This window comes from Mustelus asterias, chromosome 11 (assembly GCF_964213995.1).
Source record: "Mustelus asterias chromosome 11, sMusAst1.hap1.1, whole genome shotgun sequence".
Lineage (NCBI taxonomy): Eukaryota > Metazoa > Chordata > Chondrichthyes > Carcharhiniformes > Triakidae > Mustelus > Mustelus asterias.
The window spans coordinates 46149390-46175818 of record NC_135811.1 but is presented as its reverse complement, the minus strand read 5'-3'; the positions used below and the strand labels follow the sequence as shown (position 1 = coordinate 46175818).

The 26429-nt window shown below is 46.2% G+C and overlaps 2 protein-coding genes across 2 annotated transcripts in view; one reads left to right on the top strand and one right to left on the bottom strand.

Annotated features, from left to right (window-relative positions):
- rbp4 (retinol binding protein 4, plasma) overlaps nucleotides 1-14433 on the top strand; it is a 29056-nt gene extending 14623 nt beyond the window's left edge. The window contains exon 6 of the mRNA XM_078224403.1: nucleotides 14246-14433. Coding sequence (XP_078080529.1) covers nucleotides 14246-14259 — 14 coding nt within the window. The 3' untranslated portion in view covers nucleotides 14260-14433. The remainder of the gene's footprint in view (nucleotides 1-14245) is intronic.
- Nucleotides 14434-15261: 828 nt separating this feature from the next.
- Nucleotides 15262-24039, bottom strand: LOC144500239 (free fatty acid receptor 4-like). The gene is made up of 3 exons (XM_078222917.1): nucleotides 23500-24039; nucleotides 17468-17596; nucleotides 15262-15675 (listed from the first exon to the last, which is right to left on the bottom strand). Exons 1-3 carry the CDS (start codon nucleotides 24037-24039, stop codon nucleotides 15262-15264), a joined length of 1083 nt encoding a protein of 360 aa, XP_078079043.1.
- Between the last annotated feature and the right edge of the window lie 2390 nt (nucleotides 24040-26429).

Below are 26429 nucleotides of genomic sequence, written 5' to 3'. Positions count from 1 at the left end.
CGTGGGATGAGAGCACGGAGGGTGTTCTGAAGGTCCGGATCAAAGGTCTTGATCAGAGTGTTGAGTTGACGGGTGTGTTCTTTGGTCGGATCTGCAGGTAACTGTCTGTAGTGTTCCTCGTTGTTGAGTTGTCGGTACACTTCTTTGCAGTAATCCGTTCTGTTCAGTATGACGATGGCCCCTCCTTTGTCTGCTGGTTTGATGACAATATTGCGGTTGGTCTTGAGAGCGTGGATGGCGTTACGTTGTGCTTGGGTGATGTTCGGGGCTGTCTTGTGAGTGCGGCTGATGAATTTGGTGTTGACGCACCTCCTGACGGCTTGGGCATACATGTCAAGTCGAGGGCAGCGGCCTTCCGGAGGAGTCCAATTCGACTCTTTCCTCTTCGGATGCACTGCGGATCTCTCTGTCGGCTGTTCCGGTTCATTGGCTGTCTCATTGTGTTCGTTGTTGGCCTCTTGGGGTTTGTGGAAGAACTCCCTCAGCCTCATCATTGTCTACAGTTCCTGTAGACAATGATGACACAAAGATCAAAACCAAAGGCTCTGCAATCTCCTCTCTAGCCTCCCAGAGAATCCTAAGATAAATCCCATCCGGCCCAGGGGACTTATCTATTTTTACCCTTTCCAGAATTGCTAACACCTCCTCCTTATGAACATCAATCCCATCCAGTCCAACAGCCTGCATCTCAGTACTCCCTTCGTCAACATTGTCCCTCTCCAGTGTGAATACCGACGAAAAATATTCATTTAGTGCCTCTCCTATCTCTTCAGACTCCACGCACAACTTTCCACTACTGTCCTTGAGTGGCCCTAATCTTACCCTAGTCATTCTTTTACTCCTGACATACCTATAGAAAGCTTTAGAGTTTTCCTTGATCCTACCTGCCAAAGACTTCTCATGTCCCGTCCTGGCTCTTCTTAACTCTTTCTTTAGGTCCTTCCTGGCAAACTTGTAACTCTCCAGTGCCCTAACTGAGCCTTCACGTCTCATCTTAACATAAGTCTCCTTCTTCCTCTTCACAAGAGATTCAACCTCCTTAGTGAACCACGGTTCCCTCACACGTCTGCTTCCTCCCTGCCAGTCATGATGTGGAGATGCCGGCGTTGGACTGGGGTAAGCACAGTAAGAAGTCTCACAACACCAGGTTAAAGTCCAACAGGTTTATTTTTATTTGCTACCAAATAAACCTGTTGGACTTTAACCTGGTGTTGTGAGACTTCTTACTGTCCTCCCTGCCTGACAGGTTCATATTTATCAAGTACGCGTAGTAGCTGTTCCTTGAACAAGTTCCACATTACAATTGTGCCCATCCCCTGCAGTTTCCTTCCCCAACCTACGCATCCTAAATCTCGCCTAATCGCATCATAATTTCCTTTCCCCCAGCTATAACTCTTGCCCTTTGGTATATACCTATCCTTTTCCATTGCTTAGGTAAACGTATCGAATTGTGGTCACTGTCAAAAAAGTGCTCACCTACCTCCAAATCTAACACCTGGCCTGGTTCATTACCCAGTACCAAATCCAATGTGGCCTTGCCCCTTGTTGGTCTATCTACATACTGCGTCAGGAAGCTTTCCTGCACACATTGGACAAAAACCGACCCCTCTAAAGTACTCGGACTATAGCTTTTCCAGTCAATATTTGTAAAGTTAAAGTCCCCCAGTACAACTACCCTGTTACTTTCGCTCCTATCCAGAATCATCTTTGCAATCTTTTCCTCTACATCTCTGGAACTTTTCGGAGGTCTATAAAAAACTCCCAACAGGGTGACCTCTCCTTTCCTGTTTCTATCCTCTGCCCAAACTACCTCAGTAGATGAGTCCTCATCAAATGTCCTTTCTGCCACCGTAATACTGTCCTTGACTAACAATGCCACAGCGCCCCCTCTTTTACCACCTTCCCTGTACTTACTGAAACATCTAAACCCCAATCTCTCTCTGACTCTCTCCTCTCGCTCTGACTCTCTCTCTGGCTCTCTCTCTCTGACTCTCTCTCTAGAACATAGAACATAGAACATTACAGCGCAGTACAGGCCCTTCGGCCTTCGATGTTGCGCCGACCTGTGAAACCAAGCTAAAGCCCATCTAAACTACACTATTCCAATATCATCCATATGTTTATCCAATGAGCATTTAAATGCCCTTAATGTTGGCGAGTCCACTACTGCTGCAGGCAGGGCATTCCACGCCCTTACTACTCTCTGAGTAAAGAACCTACCTCTGACATCTGTCCTATATCTATCAACCCTCAATTTAAAGCTATGTCCCCTTGTGCTAGCTATCACCATCTGAGGAAAAAGGCTCTCACTATCCACCCTATCTAATCCTCTGATCACCTTGTATGCCTCTATTAAGTCACCTCTTAACCTTCTTCTCTCTAATGAAAACAACCTCAAGTCCCTCAGCCTTTCCTCATAAGACCTTCCCACCATACCAGGCAACATCCTAGTAAATCTCCTCTGCACCCTTTCCAATGCTTCCACATCCTTCCTATAATGCGGTGACCAGAACTGTACGCAATACTCCAAGTGCGGCCGCACCAGAGTTTTGTACAGCTGTAACATGACCTCCTGGTTCCGAAACTCAATCCCTCTACCAATAAAAGCTAACACACCGTACGCCTTCTTAACAACCCTATCAACCTGGGTGCCAACTTTCAGGGATCTATGCACATGAACACCGAGATCTCTCTGTTCATCCACACTACCAAGTATCTTACCATTAGCCCAGTACTCTGTAATCCTGTTACTCCTTCCAAAGTGAATCACCTCGCACTTTTCCGCATTGAACTCCATTTGCCACCTCTCATCCCAGCACTGCAGCTTATCTATGTCCCTCTGTAACCTGCAACAACCTTTCGCACTGTCCACAACTCCACCGACTTTAGTGTCATCCGCAAATTTACTAACACATCCTTCTACGCCCTCATCCAGGTCATTAATAAAAATGAAAAAAAGCAGTGGCCCCAAAACAGATCCTTGCGGTACACCACTAGTAACTGAACTCCAGGATGAACATTTCCCATCAATCACCACCCTCTGTCTTCTTACAGCTAGCCAATTCCTGATCCAAACCGCTAAATCACCCTCAATCCCATGCCTCCGTATCTTCTGCAATAGCATACCATGGGGAACCTTATCAAACGCTTTACTGAAATCCGTATACACCACATCAACTGCTTTACCCTCATCCACCTCTTTGGTCACCTTCTCAAAAAACTCAATAAGGTTTGTGAGGCACGACCTACCCTTCACAAAACCGTGCTGACTATCCCTAATCAAATTATCCCAAATTATAAATCCTATCTCTTATAATCCTTTCCAAAACTTTGCCCACAACAGAAGTAAGGCTTACTGGTCTATAATTACCAGGGTTATCCCTACTCTCCTTCTTGAACAAGGGGACAACATTTGCTATCCTCCAGTCTTCTGGCACAGCTCCTGTAGGCAATGACGACATAAAGATCAAAGCCAAAGGCTGTGCAATCTCCTCCCTAGCCTCCCAGAGAATCCTGGGATAAATCCCACCCAGCCCAGGGGACTTATCTATTTTCACACTTTCCAGAATGGTAACACCTCCTCCTTATGAACCTCAATCCCATCTAGTCCAATAGCCTGTATCTCAGTATTCTCCTCGACAACATTGTCTTTTTCCTGCGTGAATACTGACGAAAAATATTCATTTAGCGCCTTTCCTATCTCTTCAGGCTCCACGCACAACTTCCCACTACTGTCCTTGAGTGGCCCTAATCTTACCCTAGTCATTCTTTTATTCCTGACATACCTATAGAAAGCTTTAGGGTTTTCCCTGATCCTACCTGCCAAAGACTTCTCATGTCCCCTCCTGGCTCTTCTTAACACTCTCTTTAGGTCCTTCCTGGCTAACTTGTAACTCTCAAGCGCCCTAACTGAGCCTTCACGTCTCATCTTTACATAAGTCTCCTTCTTCCTCTTCACAAGAGATTCAACTTCTTTAGTAAACCACGGTTCCCTCACTCGACCACTTCCTCCCTGCCTGACAGGTACATAATTATCAAAGACACCCAGTAGCTGTTCTTTGAACAAGCTCCACATTTCAATTGTGCACATCCCCTGCAGTTTCCTTCCCCAACCTACGCACCCTAAATCTCGCCTAATCGCAACATAATTTCCTTTTCCCCAGCTATAACTCTTGCCCTTCGATATATACCTATTCCTTTCCATCGCTAAAGTAAACGTAACCGAATTGTGGTCACTCACCAAAGTGCTCACCTACCTCCAAATCTAACACCTGGTCTGGTTCATTACCCAGTACCAAATCCAATGTGGCCTCGCCTCTTGTTGGCCTATCTACATACTGTGTCAGGAAACCCTCCTGCACACATTGGACAAAAACTGAGCCATCTAAAGTATTCGAACTATAGCTTTTCCAGTCAATGTTTGCAAAGTTAAAGTCCCCCATAACAACTACCCTGTTACTTTCGCTCCTATCCAGAATCATCTTTGCAATCCTTTCCTCTACATCTCTGGAACTTTTCGGAGGCCTCACGAAAACTCCCAACAGGGTGACCTCTCCTTTCCTGTTTCTAACCTCAGCCCAAACTATCTCAGTAGATGAGTCCTCATCAAACGTCCTTTCTGCCACCGTAATACTGTCCTTGACTAACAATGCCACACCTCCACCTCTTTTATCACCTTCCCTGCTCTTATTGAAACATCTATACCCCGGAACCTGCAACAACCATTCCTGTCCCTGCTCTCTCCATGTCTCCAAGATGGCCACAACATTGAAATCCCAGGTACCAACCCATGCTGCAAGCTCACCCACCTTATTCCGGATGCTCCTGGCGTTGAAGTATACACACTTCAAACTGCCTTCCTGCCTGCCAGTACACTCCTGCAACTCTGAAACCTCATCCATGACCTCACTACTCTCAACCTCCTGTACACCGGAGCTACAATTCAGGTACCCAACCCCCTGCTGAATTAGTTTAAACCCTCCCGAAGAGCATTAGCAAATTTCCCCCCCAAGATATTGGTACCCCTCTGGTTCAAGTGCAGACCATCCTGCTTGTAGAGGTCCCACCTACCCCAGAAAGAGCCCCAATTGTCCAGGTATCTGAATCCCTCCCTCCTGCACCATCCCTGTAACCACGTGTTCAACTGCTCTCTCTCCCTATTCCTCTCCTCACTATCACGTGGCACAGGTAACAAACCAGAGATAACAACTTTGTTTGTTCTAGCCCTAAGCTTCCACCCTAACTCCCTGAATTTCTGCCTTACATCCCCATCCCTTTTCCTACCTATGTCTTGGGTGCCTATGTAAACCACGACTTGGGGCTGGTCCCCCTCCCCCTTAAGGATCCTGAAAACACGATCCGAGACATCATGGACCCCGGCACCTGGGAGGCAACACACCAACCGCGGGTCCCTCTCGATCCCACTGAATCTCCTATCTGTCCCCCTAACTATGGAGTCCCCAATAACTAATGCTCTACTCCTCTCCCCCCTTCCCTTCTGAGCAACAAGGACAGACTCTGTGCCAGAGACCTGTACCCCATGGCTTACCCCTGTTAAGTCATCTCCCCCAACAGTATCCAAAACGGAATACTTGTTATACAGAGGAACAGGGGATCACTGCTCTGACTGCTTCTTACCCCTTCTAGCCATCACCCACGTATCAGCATTTCTAGGAGTAACTACCTCCCTGTAGCTTCTATCTTTAGCTGCCTCTGCCTCCCGAATGATCCTGAGTTCATCCAGTTCCAGCTCCAGATCTCTAACACGGTCTTCAAGGAGCTGGAATTGGGTGCACTTCCTGCAGGTGTACTCAGTCGGGACACTGGTGTCCCTCACCTCAAACATCCCACAGGAGGAACATTGCACTGCCTGCACTGACATCCCTGCTAACTTCCCTTACTAAGAAACAAAAGAGAGAGAAAAAAAAGCTTACCTGCCCTCACTCCGAGTCTTTTTTTTTAGGTTAGAGGAGGGGGTAGGGTGGGAGACTCTACAGGTGTAGAGTCTCGGGTTACCTCCCCATTCAAATTTATTGGGCAACAAAAACCCTTCCAGGACCTCCCCCGCGGCCTACTTCTGGTTTCCTGTTCAACTGAAAAAACACTCCGCTAAAAAGTAAGGTAAAGAAAAATCACTCTAACCCTCAGCCACTACTGACACGAATCGCTCCCTCTCTACTTTGCTCCGGTGGAACAATGACTCTCTCCTCTCTCTCTGACTCTCTCTCTCTCCCTGACTCTCTCTCTTTCTCTGACTCTCTCTGTCTCTCTCTCCTCTCTCTGACTCTCTCTCTCTGTCTCTCTCCTCTCTCTCTGACTCTCTCCTCTCTCTCTGACTCTCTCTCCCTGACTCTCTCCTCTCTCTCTCTCTCTCTCTGACTCTCTCCTCTCTCTCTGACTCCCTCCTCTCTCTCTGATTCTCTCTCTCTCTCTCTGACTCTCTCTCTGACTCTCTCTCTCTCCCTGACTCTCTCTCTCTCTCTCTCTCTGACTCTCTCTCTTTCTCTGACTCTCTCTCTGTCTCTCTCTCCTCTCTCTGACTCTCTCTCTCTGTCTCTCTCCTCTCTCTCTGACTCTCTCCTCTCTCTCTGACTCTCTCTCCCTGACTCTCTCCTCTCTCTCTCTCTCTCTCTCTCTGACTCTCTCCTCTCTCTCTGACTCCCTCCTCTCTCTCTGATTCTCTCTCTCTCTCTCTGACTCTCTCTCTGACTCTCTCTCTCTCCCTAACTCTCTCTCTCTCTCTGACTCTCTCTCTCTCTCTGACTCTCTCCTCTCTCACTGACTCTCGACTCTCCATCTCCTGCTACCGAGAAACACATGGCTGAGGGACTGGAGAATTTCCCCCACCCCCACATCTCATGGAATATGTCTACAGGGAGTTGTGATGTTTCCTTCTCATGCTAGGAAGGCATTCTGATATGATTATCGATACAAACCTGATCACCCAACTTTAATGGCTGCCTTGAACACCACACTTTAATCTAATACCTTCCAAACTTCAACATGGACTTACAGATTTTGGATCATTGCTGGTGCTGTAAACACTCGGTCCAGTTTACCGTCGCTCAGTTGGTTGGACAGCTGGTTAGTGATGCAGAGCAATGCCAACAGTGTGGGTTCAATTCCTGTGCCAGCTGAAGTTATTCATAAAGGCCCCGCCTTCTCACCTTGCCTGAGGTGTGGTCACCATCAGTCACAGCCTATGCTCAGCCTATGGTGACTTTACCTTCCTACTATCCATCAGAGTGTAACTGTAAAGGTACATTTATCAATATTCAATCTTCTTTTTACAGAGATAAGTAAGTTCTTTTTGAATTGCATTGTTTCCATATTCTTTTGGCATTTTAAGGTAGACCTGACCTCCTGCACCTGAGAAACTGGCTGTCTTAGCTGGAATTGTGGTCGCCTCCAATTACCCACACAACCTCACCAGTAGAAAATTCCCCTCATCATTGGCACCTTTCCTTTTCCAACTCCTCCCCCTCAGCCAGTCTGCCCATTTCCAATGGCGCCTGCAGTAGTCCCTGGCCTGCTTCCTTTGAGTCAACTGCTCCCTGCATCAACCCCCATCATTCGTTCCCTCATTTCCCACCTCACAGCCACCCCCAATCTCTAGTCATGCTTCACCTTAGCATCTACCAGTACGCGTCTTCTATCCAGCCTCCCCTGCTCACCTCAAGACTGGTCTCCTCGATGACCACCCTGAAGTTGGGTCTACAACCATACTCCACCTCCCTGCAACCCACTAACCCACCAATCTCTAACTATGGCCCACAATCCCGTTTTCTCAAACTCTGAAATCACAGTTAAATAGGTTCAGAACATAGTCATCCACAACTAATAAACGGGAGTGCAAACCAACAATTAAAATTTGGTACTTAGGGAATTATAGCCCAGCAGGCAATTCAAAGCCTTTTACTGAAAATAGTTTTGGTTGCCATTTTGTTTGTCTGAGAATACTGCACCAAATAACATTTTCAATACAACAAATGCATAAAAATATGAAATTCAGATCATAAATCATTAAGCACACCGTTCCGATATGTTTCCTGCCTCTGGCGGATTCTGCACAATATGCCTCCTGCCCTAATAAAGCCTATCTTCTTTCAGTATAACCAAACCATTAGGCTTTTCACTCCCCAGCACTCTCAAGAGTCTGGATTTCACTCCACAAAGCTTCCAGATCGTGAGTGACTCCCCACCCAGGTGCTTCTCACTGCTGCTGGATTCCAGGCATTTCACCTTGTTTCCAGACGCTGAATTCTATTCTATCAAGATTCCCAGATCCTTGAACCCCCTTCCCCCAACACTTCCAGATTCAGGAACAGACAGGATTCTTCCCACCCGCCCCTTCCCCCTCCTCCTCCCACTTGCAAGAGCCCATCCTATCCCCTGTACAATGAAGCACTAAAGTTGTCCAGTGCAGCCAAGCGAGAGATCTCCCTCAGGAAACCAAAGCTGAACTCAGCCATCAACTCAGCCATTTTCAAAAACAAATTTCTATTTGCTATTTTGCATCATCTCAAAAATCCAGAGCTCAAACAAACAGAGACAGAACAAATTACATTGTTCTCAAAGTAGTCTTTGATGTTTCCATTGGCATTTTTATTCAAGGGCTTCAGGCTCCCTCAAAACTCTAAACCAGGGACTGATATCACTCAGCAGTTAATGGGAGTTAGGAGGTGTCAGTATGGCAGCCCTGTCACTGTCTGCACGGAATCTTGTGTGAAATATTTTCCAGCATAAATCAGTGTCATTCTCTCAGTACATCTGAGACTGAATCATGGAAACATAGAAACTAGAAGCAGGAGAAGGCCATTCAGCCCTTCGAGTCTGCTCCATCATTCATTTTGATCATGGCTGATCATCAAATGCAATACCCTGATCCCACCTTCCCCCATATTCCTTGATCCCTTTAGCCCCAAGAGCTATATCTAACTTCTTCTTGAAATCAGACATTTCGGCCTCACCTACTTTCTGTGGTAGTGAATTCCACACATTCACCACTCTCTGGGTGAAGAAATTTCTCTTCACCTCAGTGCTGAAAGGTTTACCCCTTATCCTCAAACTATGACCCCTAGTTCTGGACTCCCCCACCATTGGGAATATTCTTTCTGAATCGACCATGTCTAACCCTATTAGAATTTTATAAGTTTCTATGAGATCCCTCTCACTCTTCTAAACTCCAATGAATGTAATCCTAACCAATTTAGTCTCTCCTCAAATGACAGTCCTGCCATCCCAGGAATTAGCCTGGTAAACCTTCGCTGCACTCCTTCATAGCAAGGACATCCTTCCTCAGATAAGGACACCAAAACTGTACACAATACTCCAGATGTGGCCTCACCAACACCCTATACAATTGCAGTAAAGCATCCCTATCCCTATATTCAAATCCTCTCGCTACGAAGGCCAACATACCATTTGCCTTCTTTACTGCCTGCTGTACCTGCACACTTACTTTCAGCGACTGTTGCACAAGGACACCAAGGTCTCGCTAAGGATCCACCTCTCTCAATTTACACCCATTCAAATAATAATCTGTCTTCCTATTTTTGTTACAGAATTGGATAACCTCACATTTATCCACATTATATTGCATCTGCCCACTCACTCAGCCTGCCCATATCACACTGAAGCATCTCTGCATCCTCCTCACAGCTCACCCTCCCACCCAACCTTTTGTCAATTTCAATCTGTTCACATGCTGCAGAAAGGTTCTTCCAAATGATTGGAAACCAACTTGAAGAATTTGAATAGCTGAGAGACGATAGACCTTGCGACGGCGCCAGGAGACATATCGTGCAGAATCCTCCAATGGCATGAAACATAAATGAGTGTCGTGGTTAATGATATTTTTGTTCTGAATTGTGTATGTTTATACATGTGTTGTCATGGAAATTTTGTTTGGTACAATGTTGCTCAGGCAAACAAACCAAATGATAACCAAATCGATTTTCAAAATTACCTGACTAATTTTACAGGTTTTATTGGAAACTATTTCCTAAGTGCCAATTTTTAATTGTTGGTTTGCACTCCCATGTGTTAGTTGCGGATTTCCTATGTTCTGAATCCGTTTAGTTGTGATTTGTTGATATTTTATGAAAACAATACTTGAAAGGAGCAATTACAAAGGTGATTCAGTTTTATATGTGAATACTTTGATTATGGTATGAGATATACGGAACTGTGACAAATGCTAAACATTCATGTCTCTGTGACATTGTCTACCCTCATGAGGTTTAGCTGCAAGCTTTGCTTTTGCCACTAAGGTCATGGTTTAACTATTTCTGGAAAAAAAAGATCCACATGGGGAAATCCAGTGAATTGTAACAGCTTGAAAACTTGAGGTCACTCAGAGTGCAATTGTCTCAACTTGTAAATTTCAGATTCCAAGTTATTAACTGTTTTCTTTTGCTTTATTTTCAATAATTGTTTTGCTTCTTTAGTAAACTGTGAGATCTGGAGTGTGATGTGTGCCATTTACAAGTAGAATAGACACATGGCTATTATCCACAAGGATTCCTCACTTAACATTGTTTCAGTCAATGTTATTTCATTATAACTGGCTACACTTTAAAGGATGCCGTGTTCCCCTCCTCCCCAATGTAGGGAATCCACCCATGCTCTGCAGCCATTTTACATGCAGCCGGGTGTTAATTGGTTCAGGACAAGACTTCGCCTCCCAATCTAGGGACAATGCCCCACCTCAGAGAAATTTTGGCCAATCAGATTGGCTGTATCAGTTGGACTCACTGCCTGTGTGTGTGTATCCCTGTCAGGCCTTGAGTCTGTTTTGGAGAAAGTTCCTTTTCCACATTTATAGACTGAATAAATAAACATCATCGTATCCGTTACTCACTGATGGCAACTCATTATTTAAATATTGCAATTTAAAATTGCTGTGATTGCAAACTTCAATAAAGAGTGAGGCTGATCTGATCAATTCTCCTCATTGCTCATCATGGCTCACGGGCAAATGATACACCAGCCAAAATCGCAGTATTAAGGAGATATAGACTGCCTATTGTATCAGAGATGTCCGGCTGGATCTTATGCTGCTCCATTGGTGTGTTTGAAAGTGGAGGTCTCATAAAATGCAGAGCATGGCTCTGCCACAATAACAAATGAGATTTACAAGTTGTGACAATTGCACTCTGAATGACCTCAAGTTTTCAAGCTATTACAATTAGCTGGATTTGCCGGATTTTTTGCAGAGGGAATATTAAACCATGGTTTTAGTAGCTCTGTTGTCCCAGCAGTGTCAGGTTTGAGCCATGGCCACTGCCATGACTATAGCCAGTCCCCGAAGAATAGAAAGCCAGACTGAAGGTAAGTCCAGGGAATCGGCAGATATGACTGGGAGGCACCAGCGAGGGGGGGAATTGGGGCCTGGTTTCAGAGACTAGGAGGGAGGGTTAAAGGAAGGAGTATGACTTTGGGGTTCCTCCAATATGTACAGGCAGTCCCCGCAAATAAGGTGTTCTCCCTGGTCTCAAATCCACCTCTCCACCTGTTCCCCATATCCCCTTAACCCATTTGTAAAATCAGAAATATATCTATCTATCCTTCTTGAAACCATTCAACGATTCAGACTTATCTGCGCTATGGGACAGCGAGTTCCACAAATTCACCACCCTCTGCGAGAAGTAGTTCCTCCTCATCTCAGTTTTAAATTTACCGCCTCTCAACCTGTACCTGTGACCTCTTGTTCTAGATTGCCCCTCAAGAGGAAACATTTTGTCTGCGTTTACTTTATCAATATGGACCTCGATCAGATCCCCTCTCAGCCTTGTAAACTCCAGTGAATATAAGCCCAAACAGTTTAACCGCGCCACATGCATTAACCCTTTCATCCCCAGAATCAATCTGGCGATTGAATGGGCGCCATCCCATTCATTTAACACTGGGCGGGATTTACCGGCCACTGGCTGGTGGCGGGGATCGTCTGGTCCCACCATTGTCAACGGGGTTTCCGTTGAATGCACCCCTCACCACCACAAAACCGGAAGATCCTGCCGACATGAATCGCCAGAAAGTTCCGGCCACTGTTTTTCCTTAAAGTCTCAGCAACACAACTAGGACATTAAGTGAGGAATTACTGTATAATATCACCTGAATGCACACCTTTCCAATATATATAAATAATATATAACATATATATATATATATAAATATATATATGAATATATATATATTTATTATACATCTTTACCTTCTGTTATCAGTTTTTCCTATTCTGAATTCCTATGTCCATATTGTTAGTGGGAATGGCCAATAGAAACTTGTAATGCTGTAATTACACCCAGTGGTGGCGCTGTCCCTCAGCCTGGATGACAGAGAAAATAAAATACTGCAGATGCTGGAAATCTGAAACAAAAGTGGATCCGGCAGCATCTATGGAGAGAAACAAAGTTAAAGGTTTCAGGTCAAATCGTTAATACTGCTTCTGACTCTACAGGTGCTGCCGGGTACTTTTGGCATTTTCCGATTTGATTTGTCTTGTGGGAGAAATCTCTCTGCTCCAACCGTTGTATTTGGTTCCGTATCTGCCAGAGTGTGAATGGAAACGGTCGCGCGGCGCACTGTCGATACTTCTTTTGATTTCCCTGTTTTCATTTTACACGCTTTTTATTTCCCAAATTTTTATTCCATCCAGAAACCAAATTCAAAATGAATCCAATTCATGGTCTCCACAAGAGGGACAACAAGGTTCAAGCTGGCAAAATGAGGCATTGTACCCCATTCTGGGCTTGATCTGGGGGGGGGGGGGGGGTGGTGATTCTCCCATCCTGCTGCGCTGCTTGTTTAGCGCAGCGGGCTGGGAGACTCTAGTGGGGGTCAGTTCGTGGAGTGCTGGAGGCCAGCGCCGGATTTCCAGTGCCGTCAGCTCCGCGCCGATTTCTGGTGTGGAGCTGAATAAATTGTCTAAATGCACATCTCCCTGTCCCTTAAATATAATTAGGGGGCCCAGGACTGAAATCTCCGGGCCCACTAGCCTCTCCCCACCCTCCCTCCTCCGCCTCCGCACCCCCACCAAGAGTGTTTCACTCCAGCAGGGTTTACAATAGCTCCCCACTTTCGGGGGCTGATGGCCCAACCCTGCTGGAGTGAGGGGGGGGGGGGGGACAATCGAGGCCCCCAGAGGGTCGGGCGGCAGATGGAGTTATGCCCCCCCCAGGACATTGGCACCTTGGCAATGCCAGCCCCTGCTCCCTGGAACTGCTCAAGGAGCAAAGTGCCAATACCCAGGGGGCATCTTGGCACCGCCTGCCAGGCATAGGGCAGTGCCAAAGGGGTGGGGCCTAACGGGAGTGGGGCTTCTGGAGATGCAATTGTGGGGATGGGGGGGGGGGTCCTGCTGCCACTCTGCAGTGGGGGTGGGGGAGGGTGAGAGGCCAAAGATCGGGGCTGGCCATCAGGGTGGGGGAGGGGCAGCCTGCTGGGGGGGTCGGGGCTGCGGCCAGGGGGTGGGGGTCAGCACCACAGGGGATGGTGGGAGATTGAGGCGGACTGAAAGGGAGGTGGTCGGGGCTGAGTCTGGGCATCTTTGGGGGGCCAGCAATCAGGCTGTGGGCGGGGGGGGGGCGGGGGGGGAGAGGTCGTACGGCCAGCGATACGGGGGTCAAGTGATCAAGCTGTCCAGCCATCAGGAGGCCGGCAGACAGGGGTCACTGCGCATGTGCTGATCTCGGCGCTGACCGATCGGTGCATGGGCAGTGACCCACTCAGCGCTATGCTGCCGGACTCTCCATCGAGGATAGGCCCCGTCCACAACTTTTTAGTGTGATTCACGCTAGGGCACTCAGCAGTACACAGAGTGTGGGAGATCCTTTTATAAATTCCTGCTGAAAAAACCAGCGTGATTTACTCCAGTTTTTACACAAATTCGACATTTAGAATTCTGTTTGGGAGATTTCCACCCCTGATATTTGATCTTAGCCGAAAGGCCAAGGTGGCTTTAAAAAATTGCGTCAGGTAAAGCCTCGGTTTAATTTCATTGGCTGCCCCAATCCTTTACTCTACCCTAGCCTGGGCAAACCACCATGGCAGGCGACAGCACACTCCCAGTGCAATGGGCTAGCCTCATCCCCTGCCTGATCACGGTTTCACCCCTGCACTTTCTTTACTTTCGATGCCTATCTGTTTAATGTTTTTGAAAGAATGTTAACTGGGGCAGTCCATGTTTATGGTAGCTGGCTTTGCGGTTATAGTGACTGACTCTACCTTTATGCTTCATTTGCAGGTGCGTGCCATTAGATCCGCTGGATTATTGTGACTTTGGCAAAGGCTGTGGCTGCGAATGTCAGTCTACAGCGCTGCACCGGGACCAGCTTTCAACACCTTGTGAATATATTTTTCTAAAACTCGGCATTTTAAATACAAGTGCATTTCCAGTCATGTATTTCTCTTCCAATAAAGTTATGACAAACATTTGTGTATATATGTTGCTGCAGTTTTACTGATCGATTTTGTGGGTTCCGGCCAACGATTGAAGGGAGAAAAGAGTGCAAAAGAGCTCTATCATTTCCTTTGACGTTGTCACGTAACGCGACTGTCAGGATGGCAGAAAGCGAACCACCATCCTTTTTCATCCAGCAATCCTAGCTTCTTCAGGGAATTCTTTAGGAAGTTCCTTAGGGAATTATCAGATCTGCCATTTAATTAATGGTTATCAATCCTGCAGCAAAGGCATCACAAAGAACAACGTCCTTCTTTAGGTGTTATACAGATTTACCAAGAGTTCAAGAAAAACATAAAACAACAATTTGTGCCTTTGAGGTCCACAGGCGGGATTTTACTGCCTTGCTCGTCCAGCAACCGTAAAATCCCGCCCAAGGTTAACGGACTTTCTATATTTCTTCCCCTTGCCCGCTCCGATTCCCTTGGCGGGCGGGGTGGTAAAACTCCGGCCCACATGTCTGTCATAATCCACATGGTTCATAGAATCACTACAGTGCAGAAGGAGGCCATTTGGCCCATCGAACCTGCACTGACAACAATCCCACTCAGGTCCTATCCCTGAAACCCAACATATTTACCCTGTTTAATCCCCCTGACACGAAGAGGCAATTTGTCATGGCCAATCGACCTAACCCGACATCTTTGGAGTGTGGGAGGAAATCGGAGCACCCAGAGGGAAACCACACAGACACGGGGAGAAGGCGCAAACTCCCACCTGAATACATAATCAGAGCCTCTTGATCCAATCAGGCAATTTGATCTATAAAGATTCTTTCATATAGCTTTCTCATTGAAAATTTAGCCACAAATAACACAAGGTGCGGACTGTGACTTTTGAACTTTGACCTTTGTACGTAAATGTTGGGTAGCTGCCGTGCCTCTGCTTTTCAAATGGAAGAAACAAAGCACACGTCGCCATTCCCCCCTAAACTGACTGGCACCGTATAGAATAGGATTCAAAGCTGAGTTGGTGAGTGTAAATGTACAGATCCAGAAAAACAAGTTGGAGGTGAGGAACAAGTCCTTTCGAAAGTTCTGTGCTACAATCAAGAAGATGATTAGAGAAATAGGTGTCCACATGATGAAGAAAGATGTCATGAGTACCAGGAGGGTCCGGAAGAGCCAATAATCCTGTTTGGAAACTCGAATTTGTTGCGGGTGAGGTGAGCCTGGCCAGCTGGCTTGCAATCTTTTCCTGGCGGCTTTGGTGATCTGTGTGCGAAAGAGATTAATCATTACACTGTCAAAGTGTGGAAGTGAAAGCTTACACCTAATGTACTGTTACAAACACCATCAATGTCTTCACATTTAACTGGTGTTACTGTCCCCAATACTGTTGTTACACTAATATCACATCAGCCGGTCTAGCAAGTATGGCAGCACTGAACAGTGCCACCTGATTCGACAAGTTACATCCTGTTTCCTCTGAAGCACAGTGAGTATTCTCAGGATCAGGGGAAACCAAAGTGTAGAATACCTGATCCCACTTCCAAGAGGGTGCAGGAAGAGAATGGGATTGGACTTTTACCAGGCCACACTTGCGCTTCAGTAAGAATTTGTTACCTGGAGTAAATTGACTGAAAATCACTTTGGGTTATAAAGTTTATTTATTAGTGTCACAAGTAGGCTTACATTAACACTGCAATGAAGTTACTGTAAAAATCCCTTAGTCCACACTCCGGCGTCTGTTCAGGTATACTCGGAGGGAGAATTTAGCGTGGCCAATGCACCAAATCAGCACGTCGTTCGGACTGTGGGAGGAAACTGGAGCACCCAGAAGAAACCCACACAGACACGGGGAGAACGTGCAGACTCCACACAGATAGTGACCCAAGCCAGGAATTGAACCCAGGCCCCTGGCAGCAATGCTAACGACCGTGCAACCGTGCCGCATCAATGCTGGCTTAAGCTGTTCTAATGGATCTGATGCTGTATAAATACACGACCGGGGCTGCACTGTGTATTGGTTCAACCAATTTTCTCTTCCTCTCACCTCTGCTGATTGCTCACTCTAACGACGAGAGTCTCAACACCAAACCTGGTCCTGCCCCTCTCCCGCATATACACAGGGCACATTATCAACAAAGGCAAACAATGATTTTTGAACACAGTAAATGCACTGTCTGAGCTGGAAACTTGTACAAACCAGCAGAGGAAGAGCAGCAAGATGATCGTTTCTTCCGGTCCGCTCTGACAATCTAGGAATGACTTTCAAACCTCTTGTAATGTTTTGAGTGGGGAGGCGATGGTCTAGTGGTATTATTGCCTGACTATTAATCCAGAAATTCATCTAATGTTCTGGGAACCTGGGTTTGAATCCCGCCACAGCAGATGGTGGAATTTGAATTCAATAAAAAATATCTGAAATAAGAGTCTACCGATGACCATGAAATTTAAAGTTTATTTATGAGTCCCACAAGTAAGCTTACATTAACACTGCAATTAAGTTACTGTGAAATCCCCTAGCCTCCACACTCTGGCGCCTGTTGTGGCACACTGAGGGAGAATTTAGCATGGCCAATGCCCCTAACCAGCACGACTTTTGGACTGTGGGAGGAAACCGGAACACCTGGAGGAAACCCACGCCTACACAGGGAGAACATGCAAACTCCACACAGACAGTGACCCCAAGCCGGGAATCAAACCCGGGTCCCTGGTGCTGTGAGACAGCAGTGCTAATCACTGTGTCACTCAAACCATTGTTGGAAAAATCTATCTGGTTCACTAATGTCCTTTAGGGAAGGAAATCTGCCATCCTTACCTGGTCTGGCCTACATGTGACTCCAGAGCCACAGCAATGTGGTTGACTCTCAACCGCCCTCTGAAATGGCTGAGTGAGACACTCAGTTCAAGGTGACTAAGGCTGGATAGTGACGCCTATGTCCCAAGAATGAATTTTTTAAAAAGAGTACACAACTGAATTCTAAAATATTATATATTTCTGCTTCGTGACTTCTATGCTCATAAAGAAATTGACCAGATCACTTGAATAAATAGCAGACACCTTTAATATCTTTGTGTAACTGATGACAATGATTAATCCTGGAATGGTAAAGTTGAACAGACCGTAGGACACATCCCAGATGATCTCTTGTACAATATCTGGCCACACCAGTGTGCAGATCTGATATTCCTGTAAAAACATCAAAAACAACACGTTACTTACAAAGTAAATTTATTCCACTAACTGATGAACCTTAAGATGAAAAATATTAATATCAAGACTACTACTGATGTGCATCTCTATGCACCTCAGCTTGTGTAAGATAATAATGTAACTTAGTGCAGGGAAATAAAGATATATTCAATACTAGTTGATCACTCAGAGTGTTACTGATGGATAATCCCAAGACCCACAGTTTCTGATACTCATTACAAAATGAACTTGCCAATGGTCTGCTCTCACTGCAATGCAGTCAATTGACTGTAGCAATCACCCATGAATAAATATGACCAATTGGGCCGGCATGGTGGCACAGTGGCTAGCACTGCTGCCTCACAGCGCCAAGGACCCGGGTTCAATTCCAGCCTCGGATCACTGTCTGTGTGGAGTTTGCACATTCTCCCCGTGTCTGTGTGGGTTTCCTCCGGGGGCAATACCTTTGTGTATCGAATCATAGGGATTCTATGATTCAATACCACAAAATACAGACCTCACTAATATGACACCTATGTATCTGATACTTTATAAAATGTATTTAATAAGCAAGCTGCATTTCAGTTCTTCCCTCACCAATCTTATTTTATTTACATTGTAATAAATATATCTATCTGCCTCATCCCTTAGAGGGGATTTGAAATATTTGCTTAAAAATTAAATATCTTTATTTAAGTCCACATTATTTCCTCCTTACTGGCCATTCACATTTTTCTCATTTATTTACATGGTGATTAAAAGATAGCGGGCACAAATTCTCCCAAAAGATTTATCAGTGTGGTTTCCAGTGGGATACATGGTGTGATTCTCACCAGGTGGGCTGGCCTGATCCCGATTGCAATCCACCCACACAGAGACATTATTTTGGAGGCTGGGGTGATTTGCGCCATGAGCGAGATGTGCGGGACCCAAAGACGCCGGCAAGATCTACTCCTCAGCAATTATGCCTCAGTCTTCGAATAACACTACAACATGCAATCCCCCTTCTCACTGGCAAAGACCCCCAGGCCACCCCCACCCCACACCACAAGTTGCCGATACCAGCAACCCCTCCCCATCCCCCCCACCTCAAAATGAGATCTCCCCATCACAAATCCCATCATGTCCGCCTTGCCAGAGTCTCCGGCCATAGCAGGGTCTGTGCCTGCGAGCGAGGCCGGAGAATTGCCCCCATTGTTTCTCCCTCTTCATTGGGAGGATCTGCAGTTTGTACTGAAACTCCCTGCTGGAGCATTGCACCAAGAAGGTTTTACCAACAACCAGCACCTGGTTCACTAACTGTGTGCGGGCTCAGCACAGCCCCAAACAACAATGAATGTGTCACTGATGCGCGACAATCAAGCACGAGGTACAAGGCTTCAGCGATTGAAGGCTTTTATTGACAAACAATGGAACTATCTAACACGAGTACACCAATCCAGACTGGAGGGGTCCCGCCTGAGCAGAGGGTCTTATACCTCTCCCCAGGAGGCGGGGCCCGACCGGGATGTGCCATAACAGCATCCACCACAGGTATATTAATCCCACAGTGTAAACACCCTAACCCAACAACAACATTATAACAACCCCACAGTGGCAACACCCTAACCCAACAGTAACATTGGAATAACCCCACAGTGGTAACCAACGATGGTTCACCACAGTCACCACTACAAAATATCAGTGCTTTTCAATGAGGCACCTTGACCAATAGCAACAAGATGAACACTTAAAGATCATCAAGAAAATTGACCAATTTAGTTGGTAGGTTTTGTGCTACCGACCCATAGTAATGATTTGCTGGTTTGCTTTGTGTTGCTGGCGTTTAGATTTTCTTACTTGTTCAATGAATGGAACTGATTTTTTTTATCCCTTCACATTCAGACAATGAAAGACTTTTAAAGTTTTATTTATTTATTAGTCACAAGGTTTACATTAACATTACAATGAAGTTACTGTGAAATTCCCCTAGTCGCCACACTCCGGCACCTGTTCGGGTCAATCCACCTAACCAGCACATCGTTCAGACTGTGGGAGGAAACCGGAGCACCCGGAGGAAACCCACACAGGGAGCAAATTCCGCACAGACAGAGACCCAAACCAGGAATCGAATCCGGGTCCCTGGTGCTGTGAGACAGCAGTTCCAACCACTGTGTCACTGTGTCATCCCTACTTGAGACTTGAGCCAGTTACTATAGCTAACACAATCGACAATGACTATTGGATCCAATTTTTATCCTGTAAACATTTTGAAGTTTAACACTTTTAAATGTGACATATTAAGCATGTACTAGCAGGGCAGCCAGGGCATGTATAAACTGCAAGGGGTACCATTCCATCCACGTATAGATAGTGCCCGAACACCTAATAGAGGTGTATAAGATGTTGAGAGGCATAGATCGGGTGGTCTCTCGGAGGCTTTTTCCCAGGGTGGAAATGTCTGCTACGAGAGGACACAGGTTCAAGGTGCTGGGGGGTAGGTACAGGGGAGATGTTAGGGGTAAGTTTTTCACACAGAGGGTGGTGGGCGAGTGGAATCGGCTGCCGTCAGTGGTGGTGGAGGCGAACTCAATAGGGTCTTTTAAGAGACTCCTGGATGAGTACATGGAGCTTAATAGGATGGAGGGTTATAGGTAGGTCTAGAAGGTAGGGATGTGTTCGGCACAACTTGTGGGTCGAAGGGCCTGTTTGTGCTGTAGTTTAGCTATGTTTCTACCAGCAATGAATCATGCAGCTTTGTGCAAGCTACCCGGGGAACAGCCACAACTGATATCAGAGAGCATAAGGCACTCCCAGCTGTCAGGGATGTTCGCAGGCCTGGATGTATTGGAGGGGTGGCTACTTGGTGTGAAAGGGAGTGGCTGATGACTCCTGTTCGAAGTGGTCTATTGGTCTGCTCAAGATGAGGATCAGATGCTTTGACAGGTCAGGTGGATCTCTCCAAGATGCACCAGCCAGACTATCTGTCTGTGTTAGTCTGCTGTGCGCTGCACAGCCTGATCATTCAGAGAAGGGAACGGGTGCTAACTTGGCTCCACCAGTTAAGAACCAATGGTGGACGTTTATTAACAAATGTTAACTATCGACAGGGTGATGCAGATTCAATGCTTCCAGACACGACTCTAGGATCTAACAGCAGGGACAAGCCCAGGCAAGTTGGAGTGAAGCTCCAACGCAGTTCCCGATTGGTCAGCCTGGGTCTTGTGACCCTTTCAGAAGATTGCCCTTCAAAGGAGTCAAACATTACAAAACTCCTTTTAGAGGGTGAGTGGGGGGAGACATCCGGTCTGCTGATGAGGAGTCAGAGAAGGAGGGGGCTGAGACACAGCAGGCAGATGTTTGAGCCTCTCCCAGGGAAGGTCTTGATGGCTGTGAGACACGGGTAACTCTTATCATGAGAGCATTGGTTTGGGATTCCAGGATATGAGAATCCTGGCCCGTGGTGACTTCTTTATGTTCCTCCATTACATATAAAAAATGGTCCCTCGTATGGACAATGCCAAGCAGCCAAACAATGTCAAACATCAGGACGCACATAATCGGATAATCAAATACGACGATTAATTGGTTCCTTCTCCATTCATACAATCACAGCCAGGCAAAAAGTGAATAACACCAATCATTTATATAGACAGAAGCAGGAAATGTGCAAATCTCACTAATGATGCAGACGCTTGTGCATCATGTGTGGCTAATGTGGGGCTTTCTTGGATCTTTGATGGGTACCACAGCGTAACGTTCCTCCTCACTGCCAGTTGTGCTGAGATACAAAGGTGTTGAAGTGCAGGTCAGAACGCACACCCACCCTTGTTTCAGTGATTCAGGGTGCAGCCCTCCATGGCAGTTACCAGGCTGTCCATGGAGGAAGTCACACGCTCTGTAGAGTGGGTGATCACAGGACTCATGGCCTGCAAGAACTCTTCCAAAGTGCGTGCCAGTGGGCGCAATCTCTCTGGTATCCCTGCCATGGCCTCATGAAACTCACACTAGACTTTCAGCATCTGTCACCAAACAGACAACACCAGAGACTCATCTTCAGTCTGAGACTCAACATCTTGGTGACCTCCAACACTCCTCCGACTGCCAGAGGCCTTCTCCATCTTAGTCTCCAGTAGTGGCACATGTAAATGTGATATGCCTTCGCCAGGTTGTGTATCCTTCACAGCCAAAGCATGCATCTCCCCCCTCCTCGCCCCCTACCCCACCCTGAGCTGTCTGTTTCTGTGCTGGTGTTAGGTGTGGAACAAGGATCTTGCTTTGTACCCTGAGACTCTCTCCTCCCTCCTCCTCAGAGTCACTGAGGTGGAAAAGACTATGACCCCTCCATTTTCCCCTCTTCCCTCTCCATATAAAAATTGGAGGTGTATGCAATGTGCCTCAGTCATACAGTGGCACAGTGGTTAGCACTGCTGCCTCACAGCGCCAGAGACCTGGGTTAAATTCTTGCCTCGGGTCACTGTCTGTGTAGAGTTTGCAAGTTCTCCCTGTGTCTGCGTGTGTTTCCTCCGGGTGTTCCGCTTTCCTCCCACAGTCTAAAGATGGGTGGGTTACGTTGATTGGCCATGTTAAATTGTCCCTTAGTATCAGGGGGACAAGGAGGGTAAATATGTGGGGTTATGGGGATAGGGCCTGGGTAGGATTGTGGTCGGTGCAGACTCGATGGGCCAAATGGCCTCCTTCTGCTCTGTAGGGATTCAATGATTCTATATCCATCTTTCTTTTCCAGAGGTTGATGCCTAGAAATTCAAACAGAACATTGGAAGTGAACATCAGCTCACATCGCATGTGAAGAGAAAACAGGTTCATATTTTGGATTTTTCATACCAATGTGATTTTTCTCTTTTTAAGATATGGATAGGCCATCATGTATTTCTGGAATTTTCTGTGTTTAATACAGATTGGTAGCATTTGGATTATTGTAGCTCTCCACTACAGTCAATGGAAAAATGGACAGAATTCATCCCGCAAAACACCAGTAACAATTCTGGAATCCAATGAAATAAAAACTTGAATTTAACCTAGTCGTTCACAGTAATGCGGCTGTCCTAGTAACAGCCATTGGTTTGGATCCCTGCTACCGACACAGACACTATGCTGCATGGTGGCACAGTGGTTAGCACTGCTGCCTCACAGCGCCAGGGACCTGGATTCAATTCTTGCCTTGGGTGACTGTAGAATCATAGAAGCTCTACAGTGCGGAAGAAGGCCATTCAGCCCATCGAGTCTGCACCGACAGCAACCCCACCCAGGCCCTATCCCCATAACCCCACGTATTCACCCTGCTAATCCCCCTGACAATAATCGGCAATTTAGCATGGCCAATCAACCTCAACCACACATCTTTGGACTGTCTGTGTGGAGTCTGCACATTCTCCCTGTGTCTGCGTGGGTTTCCTTCGGGTGCTCTGATTTCCTCCCACAGTCCAAAGATGTGCGGGTTAAGTTGATTGGCCATGCTAAATTACCCCTCAGTGTCAGGACATTGGCAGGGTGAATACATGGGGTTATGGGGATAGGGCCTGGGTGGGATTGTTGTCAGTGCAGACTCGATGGGCCAAATGGCCTCCTTCTGCTCTATAGGGATTCTATGATAAGTTAATAAATTATTTCTGCTCCAACTGTCAGTATTTTCCTGTCAACGCAAGTAAATGTTTGGGATTGTGGCATTTAATGATTTAGACAGTGTTTTTAAATGTAGAGGCTTAATCAAAATTTGAAATTTACTTCAGAAAAGGAAAGTTTCAAAGTGAGCAGCGGATGGACAGGTCAGGATTGGTCCACTTGATACCTTCATGCTTATCTAGAGGTTTACTGAAAACTAGGTAAGGGAAAAACATGCGGCTTAAATCCACTGGTTAAATGTTGCTTGGTGTTGGACGGATTCATTAGATTGGTCTTACCTGCTCCTTAACATGGATGGTCATCACCTGAAAATGGATGCATAGGGGCAGAGACGTCAGGGCGGAGAATAACCAAATGGTCAGCACAACCACTGTCACTGGCTTGCAATGCAGCGCAGCTTTTAATCGCATTTGGAGAATGGAGATAGAGCGCTCGATGCTAATGGCAGCTAAAGTGATAATGGTCACGCCGCCACTGGTGGCCATCACGTAGAAAAGAGCGTGACATCCAACGGCCCCCAGGGTCCACGATTCAGTCCAGCGAATGGTGATGATGATTGGAATGACCCCCACGAACACAATGTCAGCCAGGAAGAGATTCAGCATAAAACACTGAAAATTCACCAGTTTCTTGCCCTTTACAACCAGCCCGATCATGCAGCCATTGGTCAGCAAGGAGATCAGGAAAATCAACACAAGGATCACTGTCTCGACAGTGACGGCGAGGATTTGGTCGGAGGACCTGAATTCAGAAAAATACGGGAAGAAGGACCTGTTCGTCTCATAGCCTCCGGTTGCTCGAAACAAACTAAATCCCATCTTTGGCATGCTCTGCAACTATGTCGGACGAGTAAACAATGCTGGGAGTGAAAGCAGCCTCGAAAGTGACAAAGTTCTTCAAGTGGGTCCAGTTCAGAAAAGCTGCTCCTTCGAGTGAAATCCAGACATTTTCATTTGAGAATCCACCAACACGTATCAGAGGCTGACTGTCACTCGTAAAATATTATCAGCACAATCCCCAAGGTGGATTTTTAATGGATAATATTTAATATGCCACTTCCTAGGGTAGTGCCTTCATGTTAATAGCCAATGAGGAAGTAAGAGTTGAATTAAATTAACATGACAAACAGTGAGTAATCTATTCATCATATTGATTAAGGATTATGATCCCTGATTGATCAAAGGCCTTTCTCTGGCCTTTACCCATTTAACTGGAGCCACCCAGTAAAAAATTGAATAATGATAGAACCACCACAGAATTTGCTTGTACTTTTAGTCAAAACTTAAAAACAGTTCAGAAAGCATGAATGAAAGGTCATGGCTTTAACATTTAGAATTCATTACAAGATATAAGCATGTCCTCAAAGTCTGTGTAGTCCTCTTATTACATTTACTGACTGCATATCATAGAATCATAGAATCTCTACAGTGCAGAAGGAGGCCATTCAGCCCATCAAACCTGCACTGACAACAATTCCACCCAGGCCCTATCCCTGTAACCCCACATATTTACCCTACTAATCCTCCCGACACTAAGGGTCAATTTACCATGGGCAATCCACCTAATCTGCACATTTTTGGACTGTGGGAGGAAACTGGAGCAGCCAGAGAAAACCAAAGCAGACAGAGGGAGAATGCACAAACTCCACACAGGCAACGACCCGAGGCTGGAATCAAACCACTGTGCCGCCCACGTTATATAGGACATTAGCCCACATATGGTAGACTTGGGTTTTTTTTGTCCTTGATAATGTTCCACTGGGGGAAGAAGAACTTAGAAATAATAATTACTAGGATGTTGTATGAATGTCAGTCATAAAAATCTCTAAAAGTTCTAGGCATGGAAGCTGCAGCTTCAAGATTGAACTTCCTCAGCTATTTATGATTGCTTATAGACGCTGCTCTGACAGGGGTACAGCCCTCACACACAAAACATTGCTCCAATCTTTCAAATGCAGAAAATGCTATTGCACAGGTTAGGTTTCTGAATGTTATATTTTTGATATCATCATTCTGTTACACTGTTTCAGTTAAAAGTAACTGCTCCTCATTGTGAAGAATTGAAGATGTCAGCCCTACTGATTTGATTCATCCCTTTTCTCCTTTTTATTTTTGCACAGTGTTCATGTCTGGTCTGTAGCTTTAATAAATTCTGAGTGGTTGTTCATTCTTCCCATTTTATTTCTAATCTCCAAATGTTGCTATTACTCTGAAATCATACATTGGCTCTGCGATCTGTATATTCAGTTTGAGCCAAGGAACAACTTGGCTATTACCCATTTAACTGGAGCCACCCAGGAGATCAGGAAAATCTCCTGATAGGGGTGGAATTTTACCGGCATATCTGCCCCAGGTGCATACGATCCCACCCGAGGCCAACGGAGAATGCCATTCTCCGAGCCTCTCCTGCCCCTGGAATCGGGGCGGGCGTGCCGGTAAAATTCCGGCCTTTGTTTTAAATCCCATCAAGTAGAATTTGGGAAACTAAACAAGTCGTTTTCTGTGAGGGAAAGGCTGAGAATAAGCCTAGAAATGAAAGTCAGTGATTTGTCTTGCTCATGTATATGGTATGGAACCATAGAATGCTATCCCTAAATATCTGACAACATCGCCGGAACTTCACCGCCTTGCCCGCCATGGAATTGGAGCGGGAGAGGGACGGACGGACAATGGAAATGTCCGTTGACCTCAGGCGGGAAATTTCAGTCTCGCTCAAGCAAGGACGTAAAATCCCGCCCTCCGAATCCCCTGCTCCTCCGCGGCAAGAGAAAATGAAAAGTGCTCTGCTCAGTGGGAATACTGAGCCTTGGTAACTTACATTTTGAAATAAGTTTAAAGTTTATTTATTAGTGTCACAAGTAGGCTTGCATTAACACTGCAATGAAGTTACTGCGAAAATCCCCTCGTCGCCATACTCTGGTGCCTGTTCGGGTAACATTGAGGGAGAATTTAGCATGGCCAATGCATCTAACCAGCACGTCTTTCAGTCTGAGAGAGGAAACCGGAGCATCCGGAGGAAACCCACGCAGACATGGGGAGAATGTGCAGACTCCACACAGACAGTCACTCAAACCAGGAATCAAATCTGGGTCCCTGGCGCTGTGAGGCAGCGGTGCTAACCTCTGTGCCACCTTGCAGCGTAGACAACAAACTGGGAGATGCTACCAGTATTGCCAACTCTAGAAGACATCCATGCATAAAACCTCATC

Coding starts and splice junctions, on each gene's coding strand:
- LOC144500239 (XM_078222917.1), bottom strand. CDS start 24,039: ATGGGATTTAGTTTGTTTCGAGCAACCGGAGGCTATGAGACGAACAGG. Junction 17,597..23,499: donor CCATCCATGTTAAGGAGCAG/GTAAGACCAATC, acceptor ATGTTTTTACAG/GAATATCAGATCTGCACACT. Junction 15,676..17,467: donor GTTACACAAAGATATTAAAG/GTGTCTGCTATT, acceptor TTTCGCACACAG/ATCACCAAAGCCGCCAGGAA.